Source organism: Rhinatrema bivittatum, chromosome 7, assembly GCF_901001135.1.
Source record: "Rhinatrema bivittatum chromosome 7, aRhiBiv1.1, whole genome shotgun sequence".
Classification (NCBI taxonomy): Eukaryota; Metazoa; Chordata; class Amphibia; order Gymnophiona; family Rhinatrematidae; genus Rhinatrema; species Rhinatrema bivittatum.
Genome location: NC_042621.1, coordinates 304,541,398 through 304,554,740, shown reverse-complemented (window position 1 = coordinate 304,554,740; position 13,343 = coordinate 304,541,398). Strand labels below are relative to the sequence as shown.

The 13,343-nt window shown below is 49.3% G+C and overlaps 1 protein-coding gene across 3 annotated transcripts in view; it reads left to right on the top strand.

Annotated features, from left to right (window-relative positions):
- Positions 1 to 13,343, top strand: part of EIF3A (eukaryotic translation initiation factor 3 subunit A) — a 197,926-nt gene that overhangs the window by 119,449 nt on the left and 65,134 nt on the right. For all 3 annotated transcript variants that reach the window (XM_029610506.1, XM_029610505.1, XM_029610504.1), the window contains exon 18: positions 174 to 265. In XM_029610506.1, the coding sequence (XP_029466366.1) occupies positions 174 to 265 (92 nt within the window). The remainder of the gene's footprint in view (positions 1 to 173; positions 266 to 13,343) is intronic.

The window sequence follows — 13,343 nt, the reverse complement described above, 5'->3', positions numbered from 1 at the left end:
ATATATATTTACTGTCTGCCTGATTCTGATTAGTTTCCGAGGTCTTGGACATGACTGCACGAAAATGACTGTCAGACTTTGCTCTAAAGGGGATTGATGATTGGTTGCATCCTTTTTTGTAAAGTTTTGTTTAGCACCCATTACTCAGGCTGTCTCCCTTTTGATGACTATAGGACTCCTCTCGTTGGGGTGACAGAGAATCAGAGGGAGGTTGGAGAAGAGGCGGTGAGGTAGATTCGGAATGGAGGCGCCCACCCCCACTGAGGTAAGGACAAGTTGGGCGCTCACATAAATGAAGGTTGCGGGGCTAGGTGATAGGGTAAATTATGAACCTCTCACCGCTGAAAAATTCAGCCTGATCTTCTCATCATTAGCCTCACTTTTCATAAATATGATTCTTAGAGTTGGCCTGTTGTACTTATTTTGAACAAAGAAATCAATGGCGTACAAATACATTTTTAAAGAATTCATCTAGAGAGAGAATTTATCTACTTAATTATTAAACATATTTAATACAAAATCATGTAAACTAATTTTTACTTTTTAAATTATAAATGTATTACATCGAAAAACAAAAACTCTGAAAAGTTCAACAAAATTGCATACAAAACCAAAATTTATCCATTCCTATTGAACAACTTTTACAAGCTGGTGTATATCCTTGAAAAGCAGTGCTTTTCCATCTAAAAGTTGAATTCTTCTTTCAGAGCAAACAAAAATAATCCTTGTAAAGTTTCTCTGCTCCTTTGTCCATAACCTTTAAGGCACTGCTCTGATACCTATGGGCTTTCAGACTGCTTTCCTATTACCAGGGCACCAATGAGATTCCGTCTTAAAGCCAGTTTAAAGCCTTTCTCTTCACATACGCTGCTTTCTCTCTTATTCTCTCGTTAAATGCTGTGAACACAAGCTGTTTTCACTGTCAGTAGTTGCCACACAAGGAAGACTGAAACCCAGAGTCTCATATAGCAATTTACAAAAATAATTCACATCCATATTTACATGAGAACTACAGAGAATATTAACACATAGCAAAAGCAGAATTTCCTAGTGTGGAGCCAGATGGACACAGGACCAATGACTTATGCTCCCCTGCCAGCAGATGGAGACGGAGTCAGGTTGCAAAGCTGACGTCACCATATATATATCCCTGCAGTGACCTCAGCTCTCCGGTATTCTTAGTTTCTAGCAGATGGTGGACGTACCTCTCCCTATGGGGATTGCTGTACTTTTTGGAAGGAGAAATTGTAAATTAAAGGAAATTGAGCCCCGCTCTCCTGTGGTACCTAAAGGTCCCTCTCCCAGTTAAGAATTCCTGAGGCGATTTCAGAGATCCCTCAGAGGTGTGCCTTGGTCCAGTAGCCGGTTCCCAGCGTGGGCTTTGCTGCTTAAGCAACTGAAAGGCACTGGGTGCGGGAAGCCGGGCACAGTGGTGACTGCCAAAGCCCTCTCCCCCTGCAGCAGGAGTCTCCCTGTACTCAACCGGTAAGCACTAAGCACAGATAAGTTTAAAAATAAAAATCTCCTCCCAGTTCAGACACGATTAGAGGGAGTTTCGGTAGGGCTTTCTGCCCTACTGACGACATTCCCACTTCTGTTGAGGGTAAGAGAATTGGGCTTCCGAGTGGATTGAGCAGCCCCTGTGGGCTTGGGCTCGCTGTAGACTTGATAGGCACACCGCATGGTAGGCCATGGTGGCACCATCATAGGACGTCAGTACGCACAGTGTGTTGGCTCTGCACATGTGCTGTGTACGTAATGTCGGACGCATCCCTATATACATATCTTTTAAAGCAACGATACAGTAAGAGCTCTGTGCATGTGCCTTGCTCCACCCGAACAATCGAAATTTGTTCACATAAATTTTATATCATGAGCCTAGAGAGCACACAACTACAGCGGCCAATGGCACTGCCAGCCAAGAAACCTACGTGCCTTGCCCCCTGCAATGCTTGCCATATTAGAGCCTCACAGTCTGAACTGGACTCCAACTTGTGTCGGCACTATGAGAGAGCCCAAGGAGAATTGGCCTTCTCTGACTTTACAAAGCCAGGCTCCTCCCATTCGTATAACGGGTTGGTCACTGCCTTAACTGGAAGTACGCCTGACATCAGTATCCCATTAACTGGGTCATCGTGGGAGTGGGAAATTCAAGTGGTCACACCCCAGTGCCTCCTGGCTTAGGCATGAGCCTGCTGCCTTTTCTTGGGTAGAGTTTTTCCAGGGGCTACAAGCCTTCGTATAGGCACAGTCTACTGTCTCACTTGCCCCTGTCTGGATGGAACCTCAGCCGGTGACCCTGCCCTCTCTCATTCCTACCGGTAGACCCCGAGGTACGCCTCGCTTTACCAAAGGTATCCGTGGCAAGGACCCAGATGGCATGGACGAAGTGGAGGATCCAGATTCCATGGAAAATGGGGAAATCCCCTGCTGGATTGGAACCGTATTGGATCATGATGCAGTTCTTTCATAGAGATGAATTGCTGGCCCTGGTATCCCAGACCCTGAAGATGCTGGGAGTCCCTGGGGCAGATTTTAAGACAGAACCAAAGAAGAATCCCATTCTGGTTTCCCTGTGGAAAGCCTCCTGCTACTTTCCAGTGATGGATGCTGTCCAGGAGTTGATTGATCTGGAATGGCATGCTCCAGAAGCAAGTTTTAAAGGGAGCAGGGCGTTGGAAGCTCTATACCCTCTGAACCAAGCAGTATGAGAACATTTGCATTTCCTAGTGTGTAGCAGATGGACTCAGGACCAATGGGTATAGTGTACTCCTGATAGCATTTGGGAGGCTGAGTCAGATTTCAATCTGACATCAGCCTACATATACCCATGCAGGAAGCTTAGCTCTTCAGAATTTCTCTGTCTCCTAAGCAGTTAGGACACTACACACACTTGCACAGTGTTGGAAAATCCAAACCAAAGAAGAAAAAAATCTTGCCTCTACAAGACGAACCCCGCTCTCCTGCTGTGATACCTAAGGGTCCCGCCCCCAGTCGAGAATTCCTGAGGTGATTTCAGAGATCCCTCAGAGGTAAGCCTCGGTCCGGTAGCCGGTTTCCGGCGTGGACTTAGCCCCCAGAGTGGCTGAGAGACAGCGGGTGCGATACCAAGCACGGCGGTGAAGGTATTTTCCTTCTCCCCCCCGCAGCCAGAGACCACCCGGCATGAGACCGGGAAGCGCCAAGACAAGGTAAGGTAAAAAAACTTTGTTAAAGATTCCGGTCTCCGAGGCTCGGATAGCCGCACAGATCGTCCTTCCGACATCTGTTACATTGGATTGAGCAGCCCCATCCGGGCTAGACCCCGATCCGGTGCGAGGGTCCACACTCGTGGAGACCCTCCGGGGAGGTCGCCATCTTGCCCGCGTGGTCGTCGGTGCCATTTCCCCCTCTTGATCGCCGTATTGTCCGCATAACTGAGCCGTGCACACAGTGGCAAGCCGGGCGCACAACGGCACGCACAACAGTGCTGGGCGTCAAGACAGGCCTGTGCGCACAGCGGCGCATGCATCCCTCCATGCAATCTTCCGCATCCTGCACGCACATCGTCTGCGCACCCGGTGCACACAACTAAGTCTCCCAGCGCGCGCACCTGCGTGCACAGACGACCTTTGAGCCATTCCACGCGCACAAATCATGTGCCGGCCAAGAAAGCCAAGGGACAAGCCTTCTGCCCAGCCTGCCACCTGAGAGCTGCGTAACCCGAAGTGGCTTCTGCCCTATGCCTGCAGTGCGAAGAGACTCAGGGGGAACTGAAGCAAGGCTCCTTCCAGCCAGTAGAGGAATCCGGTTCCACCAATGATAGTACCCCGGACTTCTGTATCTCCGACCCGGCCCCTCCCCAGATGGGCTCCTCGGGGAACGCCACTGGATTCAGTATGGACCCAGGGACCTTTTCCTGGGTGGAATTTTTCAAAGGGCTACAAACCTTTGTTGCGGCACAATCTGTGCCGCCTGCGACACAGCCACAATCTCCACCAGAAGCGCAAGACCTTCCAAGCCCATCTTGGATCCCCCGAGACGTGCCCCAGCCGGGCAAAAGCCTCCCCCTAGGGGACACAGACACCTCGGGGGCAGAGTCTGACTCTCTGGAGGAACGGGAAATCCCAGGGATGGAACCATACCGAACTATGATGTGGTTCTTCTCCAAAGACGAGCTGCCAGATCTCGTGGCTCTGAGCCTGAAGACGCTAGCCAATCCTGGCGCAAGTTCCACAGCAGAGCCAAAGACGAACCCAGTTCTAGTCGGTCTCCGTCAGGCCTCATGCAATTTTCCAATGCTGCAGGCCGTACAACAACTGATTGGCCTGGAATGGAATGCCCTGGAGGCCAGCTTTAAAGGAGAATGGGCCCTTGAAGCCCTATACCTCCTGGAACCCACGGCCAAAGAACTCCTAGCGCAGACCATGGCGTTCACTTTTGGGAACCCTATTTCAAAGCGCACTACCATCCCAGTTGAAGGAGGAGCTGCACTCAAGGATGCTCAGGACAGACGTCAGGAATCCATCCTTAAACAGTCATTTGATGTCACAGCAATGATCCTGCAAATTGCCTCCTGCTGTGCCGTGGTGACATGTGCATGCTTGCTCCTCTCCAGGGACGCAACCACTTCCGCTGAAACATTAGAACCGGTGATATCGTTCCTCACGGATGCGACCTCAGACCTGGTGCGCACCTCTGCCAGGGGGGTGTCATCCATAGTGGCAGCCAGAAGGCAACTATGGCTCCGAAATTGGTCAGTCGACGCGACCTCCAAGATGAAACTCACGAGAGTGCCTTTTAAAGGATTCCTCCTGAGCATGCTTAGCTTGCTACTATGCGCATGTCCACGCAAGGTCCCCCTTCAGTCTCTTCTTTTCTGCTGTGCGGTTGCCTCTCGGTCGTGAAGCTCTCCACATTTTACTTGTTTTCTCAAATAAGTTTCGGGTTCCTGCCGGTCTTCCTCTTCTGGTCCCCCTTTGCGGGCGGTGCCTTCTCGGTTGGGTAGATTTTTCTATTTCCTTTTTCCCAACTTTGCGGTTGATTCCCGACTTTTGCCTTGCGGTGACAGCCGGTCATTGACCACATGCCGAGTATTTTTATGGCATCGACCGGCTTTCATCGTTGCCCCCAGTGCCCGCGGACCATGTTCATCATGGATCTACATGAGGTTTGTATCCTCTGCCTGGGGGCCTCGCACGATGTCCATGGGTGCCATCTGAGTGATCAGATGACCCCCAAAGGGCATCGGGCGCGCCTCAGTGAGATGGAGAAACTTTTCGGGTCCCCAAAGTCTGCTCCTTCCACTCCTGCTTTGGGCCCATTGATGCCGAGGTCATGGGGAGCCTTCTGACATGCTTCCCCTGACTGTGCCTCTCGCTAGTACCTCTAAGGATCGAGGGGATGGTGATAGATCCTCGAGCTCACCACTCTCCTGGACGCTGGGGAAAAATCGGGCCGAACACCGAAGACTATTTCATTAGCATCACTACCAGTCGCCATCGACCCATGGCACCGGTTCCAAGGCAGCATCAGCGGCTGCTGAGCCGCCATCAAAGCAACACCGGCCATTGGAGACCCCAACCTCTGATGCCCCTAGTAGTCCTCGGCATTCCCCACAGACTCCAGTACCTGGGCACTGTGCCACCTCTGAGACCCGAGGAAGAGCCAGTGACGCCTTGTCCCTCTCCATCAGTCCTAGCTACTTCAGACTTTCAAGAGGAGTTGGACCGCAGGGTGCAGTCCGCGGTGCTTAAGGCATTCCCGAGCGTTAGCTGCCGGTGCCTGAGTCTTCGCCCTTGGTGCTTACTCCCCTGCTGGAGCGTCTGGACATACCTCTGGGTGCCCTTCCAACACAGCTGGTGCCCGAGGGATCCTCTGTTCCTCAGCACCCACCGATACCCCCACTGGACTAATCCTGATTCTCGGGTCCTCTGAGGAGGAAGATACTTCAGTACCATGTTTCCCAGACCACAGTTCCCTGAGCCCTTGCAAGATCCCTCCGGCCTAACACAGTCTTCAGTTCCCTCGATGCCCTGGGAACTGGTGATGCCCTCAAGGCCTCCGAAGCCATCGGAGCCCAGGGTCGATACCCCTCACGGACCTTGCCCATGGCACGCCGGACCCAGTGAGGAGGAAGGGCCTTAAGACCCTTTGGGTGATGACTCCACGGACTCATCCTTGGAGTATTCGGATGATCCCCACTCAGAGCCTACTCCGCCGGAGGAATGATGTCTGTCGCTCCCGAGGACGTGTCCTTTGCAGGGTTTGTCAGGGCCATGGCTGAAGCCTTTCCCTTTCCCTCGTGGCTGCTTACAGAGGAGGATGCACAACATAAGATGCTGAAAGTGCTCCAGTTTGGATTGTGGCAGTTCCTATCCACGATATTTTTAAAGACCTCCTCCGCATCTATCTCCCCCATCAATAGGAAGGCCGATGCCACCTACTTGGTGTAGCAGGCCGATGCCACCTACTTGGTGTAGCAGGCCATGTGATCGTGGAGTCTGCTTTAAAAAAGGCCCAGTGCTGCATGAATACAGGGAGCTCGATGTCCTGGGCAGAAAAGTCTTCCAAGGTGCCTTGCTGGTGGCCTGCATCGCTGCCTACCAGCTTTATATGACCCTATATAACTGCAATCTCTGGAATCAGGTCCAGGACTTTGCTGAGGGCCTTCCTCAACAGCAGCAGGAAGCCCTTATGGCCATTGTCCTGCTGGGTTTCAATGTGGGAAAACATGAGGTGCGTTCCACCTACAATGTTTTTGAGACAGCGGCCAGCGTAGCGGCGGTGGGCATTGCCGCCAGGAGAATGGTTTGACTCAGAGCCTCTGGCCGGAGATCCAAGACAGGCTAGCCGATCTCCCCTGCACAAGTGAAAATCTCTTTGGGGACAGGGTCCGGGATGCAGTAGCGTAATTTAAGGTCCATCATGATACCCTTCAACAGCTATCCGCTAGTGCCTCTGAAGGCCCATACTCTGCCAGAAAATCCTCCAGGCTGGGTTCCTGAAGCCCTTTTACTGGCAGAGGAAATACTATCCTCCGACCTCCTGGGCTTGTACACCGGTTCCAGGGGCCGTCCTTGCCAGCAGTGAGCACCTAGGCCCCAGCAAGTCCCGGCCATGGGATTTTTATTGGTGGCGAGGGAGCGAAAGTCAGTTGACCGTACCCCTGATACCAGATCTCCCCAGTCAAAGACAGGCTCATGAGCTTCGCCCATTGCTGGGAAGAGATCACGTCGTAAATCTAGGTCCTTTCTATCATCCGTCAGGGGTATTGTCTAAATTTCAGCTGGCTCCCAGAGGCCTCTCCCCCATGTCCATTGTGGGATTCATCCGCCCAATTGTAGCGGTTGCAGTGGAACCGGTCCCTAGCCATCAGTAGGGCAGAGGTTCTATTCGAGGTAATTCCTCATTCCGAAGAGGAATGGCAACTTGTGCCCCATCCTTGACCTACAGGCGTTGAACAAATTTCTCGTAAGAGAAAAGTTCAAGATGGTCTCTCCGGGCACGCTGATCCCGCTCCTCAGAGGAGACTGGCTTTGCTCCCTCGATCTGAGGCTTACGCACACATTTCGATTGTCCCCAACCACTGGAAGTACCTCTGCTTCGTGGTGGGGAAAGCACATTACCAGTACAAATTGCTGCCCTTTGGCCTGGCATTGGGGCCCCCCCTCTTTTTTACCAAATGCCTAGCGGTGGTGGACTCCTTCCTCAGTTGTCACTCGGTGCACGTGTTCCCCTATCTGGACGACTGGTTGGTCAGGAGCGACTCCCGATCTGGAGCCTTACATGCTCTGACCTTGACAGTGCAGACGCTGCAGACAGTGGGGTTTGTCATAAACTTCCCAGCGTCTCATCTCTGCCAACCTCCTTAGCTGGATTTCATAGGCACCAGGTTGGACATGGTGTAGGCGAGCTTTTTTGTCCCGAGACCGGGCGATCACCCGTGCCTTGCTGGCCACCCTTGTCCGGAACAGCTGGATTGTGCCAGCTTGCCTGCTGCTCCGCCTGCTGGGCCACATGGTGGCTTCCATCCATGTGACCCCTCTAGCTCACCTCTGCATGAAGAGCGCTCAGTGAGCAGCAGGCTTCTCAGGAACTTGAGGTGCCAATTTGCCGTCACAGACCCTCTGAGTGTCCCTATCCTGGTGGGAAGATATTTCCAACCTGGAACAAGGGCTTCCCTTCCAACCCTCTCCGTCTCAGGTGGTTCTCACCAACGATGCTTCCCCTCAAGGCTGGGGAGCCCATGTGGGTGGTATCCACACGCAAGGTCTCTGGACTGCCTCCGAATCCCGCTCTCAGATAAACTTCCTGGAGCTTTGAGCAATTCGGTACGCTCTATGGGCATTCAGAGAACTGTTGTCATCGAAGGACGTCCTAATTCGGACTGACAACCAAGTTGCAATGTGGTATATCAACAAGCAGAGCGGCACGGGTTTGTTCCTCCTCTGCCACGAGGCGGTACGGGTGTGGATCTGGGCCCTTTCATAGGGAATGTCTCTGCAAGTGACCTACCTGCCGGGCCATCTCGACGTGCTAGTGGACCATTTGAGCCACTCCTTCTGGCCACATGAATGGTCCCTCAACCTGAAGGTGGCGGCTGAGCTGTTTCGCCAGTGGGGTATGCTAGATGTGGATCTCTTCGCCTCCCCACACAACCACAAGATGAGCAGGTATTGCTCCCTAGTATCGGGGGTCAGCCATCCGGTCTGCAATGCCTTCTCCCTCCACTGGGGGGCTGGCCTGCTGTACACATAACCCCCTCTACTGCGCCTCTTGAGGACTCTACTGAAGCTTCAGCAGGACAAAGGGACCATGATACTCCTGGCACTTCTTGGCCTCGACAGGTCTGGTTCCCGCTTCTGCATGACCTGTTGATGTGGGCGCCATCCGGCTGGTGACGGCGCACAATTTCATCTTGCAGAAACAGGGCACCCTATGCCATCCGAACCTCTGGGCACTGGCCTTCACAGCTTGGAAGTTGAGCACGTAGTCCTCCAGCTGTTGGAACTCTCGGGCTATCTCTCTTAGGTCCTTGTGGCATCTCAAAAGCCCTCCACCAGGAATCCTACAGCTTGAAGTGGGAAAGATTTTCCATCTGGTATGAAGACAATGATTTGGATCCTTTCTCATGCCCCTCCCCTGGCTGTTGGACTACCTGTGGCATCTGTCAGAGTCTGAGCTCCAGACTAGCTCAGAGTGCACCTCAGCGCTGTCAATGCGTACCATCGAGGTGTCATTGGCCCTCCTGTTTCCATCCAACCTTTAGTGGGCTGCTTCATGCAGGGCATCCTCCAGCTGAAGCCCCCTCTTTGGCCTCCAGTTGCGTCTTGGGACCTCAATGTTGTTCTGGCGCAGCTCATGTGACCTCCTTTTGAGCCGCTGCAGTCCTGCCACCTGACGTTCCTCACCTGGAAAGTCATATTCCTGGTGGTGATTACTTCAGCTAATAGGGTTAGTGAGCTTCAGGCTCTGGTTGCAGCAAACTTGAGGTTCTTCCATGATTGTGTGGTCTTGCGTATGATTCCAAAGTTTCTGCCCAAGGTTGTAACTGATTTTCATATCAAATCAGTTCGTTTTACCCACCTTCTTTCCGAGACATCATTCCCACCCGGGGAACAGGCTCTTCATACCTTGGACTGTAAAAAGGTCCTTAGCTTTCTACTTGGACCGCACTGCTGGCCTCATACAGTCCACCCAGCTCTTTGTCCTTTGATTCCAACAGGTTGGGGGTGGAAGTAGGTAAACAGACCTTGTCAAATGGGGTGGCGGATTGCATCGCCTTCTGCTACGCTCAGGCAGACCCTTCCGCTAGCCGGCAGAGTAAAGGCTCACTCTGTGTGGATTATGGCGACAACTGTGGCGCACTTGCATGCAGTCCCCATCGTCGAGATCTCCTGGGCCGCAACCTGGACTTCACTTCACATGTTTGTGGCTCATTACTGCTTGGATAAAAACTGGCGTCAGGACAGTGCCTTTGGTCAATCTGTCCTATGCAACCTGTTCCGGGCTTGAACCCAATTCTTCGTGCCTTGTGGTAATCAACAGTCCCTTGCTGTTCCACAGCGCTGCAGTTGTATTGTGCCTGTTGGCACTTTGTTCGGTCGCTGTTGGTCTCTCCTGTCAGCAGGGGTGCTCTGGAGCTTGGTATTCACCCACATGTGAGGACTACCATCCTGCTTGTCCTAGGAGAAAGTGCAGTTGCTTACCTATAACAGGTGTTCTCCTAGGACAGCAGGATGTTAGTCTTCAGGAATCCTGCTCAGCTCCCCCTGGAGTTTGGTTCTCCCTCCGGTTTATTTTTTTCGCTCATATTTTGCTATGTTACGAGACTGAAGGGGGACCTCGTGTGGATGTGTAGATAGTAGCAGGCTGGGCATGCTCAGTCTGCTGGTCAAAGCTTCTAGAAACTTTGACAAAAGTTTTCCGTGCTGGGCTCCCTGGATGATGTTACCCATATGTGAAGACTAACATCCTGCTGTCCTAGGAGAACACCTGTTACAGGTAAGCAACTGCGCTTTCTCTATTTGATAATCCTTTCCAATGTTTTGCCTGGTGCCCAATATCAGGCTTGCTGGTCTGTAGCTTCCTGAATAATCCCTGAAATCTTTTGCAAATATTGGCTACCCTCCATTTCTCAGGTACTGTAGCATATTTGATAGGTTACAGCAGGGGTAGGCAGTTCCTGTCCTTAAGTGCCACAGGCTGATCAAATTTCAAGATATCCACATGGAATGATCATAAGATGCCTTTACATGCAGTACCTCAATTGTGCATATCCTGACAACCTGACCAGCTTGTAGCACTCGAACTGGAGCTGCCTACCCTGGGTTACAGATTACCAGTAATAGCTCCATAGTTTTGTATTTGAATTCCTTCAGGATTATAGGGTGACTAGTGATAATAGGGTGCTAGTGATTTGCTACTATTTAGTTTGAACATTTTCTCTGGCATCTCCTAGAATCACTTTGTTCCCTGTATGTACCCAGATTAGTCCAGAGTCCTGGGTTTTGCCTCCCTTTCAACAGAATGAGACAGTTTTACAGTCACCACCTCTTAACCCAGTGTGCCACCTGCAGCTCCTCAGTATTTCTCTGTCTCCAGCAGATGGAGGAGGTGCAAAACCTTCAGTTCTGTACCAAGCAAAAAAGAAAAAAAGACAAGTCTTCAGGATAGTTTTGGAGGAATTCCCTCACTGGTGGGAACATCCCTCCTGGTTTTAGAGGAGGATGAGTAAGAGTTGGGTACCCTTGAGTGCTCGTTGATCCACGCAGAGAGTGACAGCTGGCGGTCCAGTTCCCTCAACCTCAGGAGTCTGGAGAAAGCCTCTGCCACCCTTCGTTAAAAACCTGACTAATGATAAAACAGAAACACAAACCCCAGAAGAGAATAAATGTAACGAAATAGCACACTATTTCATAGACAAAATAACAAACCTAAAAGCAAAAATCCCGAATTCAACAAAACAGGAAATTACAATGCAGACTAGAGATGTGACACCATGGTCCACATTCGATGAGGTATCCAGCATTGAAGTTGAATCCATGCTAAAAAATTTAAATCCAGCACCACATAAAATCGATACAATTCCTACCATAGACATAAAAAAAACTAGCCGACACTGTTTCCCATACAATAACCAATATAATTAATCTTTCACTGAACGAAGGATCAATCCCAGATATTCTTAAAGGTGCAATAATCAAACCCATACTAAAGAAAAGAAACAGTGATCCAAATATACTAAGTAACTACAGACCTGTCTCAAACCTACCCCTGCTTGCTAAACTGATTGAAAAAACAGTACAAAAACAACTAGCTGAGCATTTAGACAACAATAACATACTTTACCCCTCACAGCACGCTTCAGAAAACACTATAGCACCGAAACTTTACTAATATCCCTAACTGACAACGTACTACGGGGATTTGATAATGGGAAGCACTACATCATGATACTACTAGACTTATCAGCAGCATTCGACACAGTAAACCATAACACACTTCTAAAAAGACTAGAAGAAATAGGCCTAAAAAACAAAACAATTGAATGGTTCAGATCCTACCTAAGCAACAGATTTTTCCAAGTTCAGATTAAAAACACAATATCAGACAGAATTGAGCTAAAAAATGGAGTACCTCAGGGATCCGCACTCTCGGCAACACTTTTTAACATCTATTTACTGCCTCTATGCCACTTACTGGCTGGACTAGGAATCATACACTACATATATAGTTTTGGAGTTTTTTCAATGTTAATTACTAGTTCCATTTGGTTTAGTAGTTGCTTAATTATGTCTAGGTACATCAATGCTAGGTTTAATGTCTTATCAATTGTGTCCTCTACTGGTAGTATTAATTGGATGTCGGCTTCATATATTTGTATTTGTATTTTTCTATACCGGCATTCACGGAGTTCGTATCATGTCGGTTTACATAAAACAAGGGGTGAGAAATACATTATAACGTAAATAACTAATAACATAAGAGTAAACATTAAAAAGTAAAACAAGTGTATGGAAGAAGAAGAAAAAGAGAAAGCATTTCCGGACCCTTAAAGATTCACTACCATCAAATGCAGTATTACTGAACATTTCCTCTTAAACTGAAACAGTCACTATCTACCAATCATTACAATGTTTTTACTTCTTGTTAAACCTTTTATCTTTCCTCTAACTCTAATCCCAGTTAGAATGACCCCCGTTTTATTGTAACTTTTTCTTCCATACACTTGTTTTACTTTTTAATGTTTACTCTTATGTTATTAGTTATTTACGTTATAATGTATTTCTCACCCCTTGTTTTATGTAAACCGACATGATACGAACTCCGTGAATGCCGGTATAGAAAAATACAAATACAAATATATGCAGCCGACATCCAATTAATACTACCAGTAGAGGACACAATTGATAAGACATTAAATCTAGCATTGATGTACCTAGACATAATTAAGCAACTACTAAACCAAATGGAACTAGTAATTAACATTGAAAAAACTGAATTTATACACCTAGAGCGTAAAAGCTCTGAGGTAATCAAAAACCCAATCAAACTTAAAAACAATCAAGAAATAGTACTAACCGAGAAGGCTCGGAACTTAGGAGTAATAATTGACACGGAACTCAGCCTGAAGCAACACATATCACAAAACACTAGAGAAGGATACGCCAAACTAATGGTCCTCAGGAGGCTTAAACCCCTATTAACCCAAGCGCACTTCCGAACAGTCTTACAAGCACTTATATTCTCCAGCACAGACTACTGCAATACTCTATTTCTAGGACTACCATACTCAACAATAAGACCTCTTCAGATATTACAAAACCCGGCTGCCAGAATACTGACTGGTAAAAACAAAA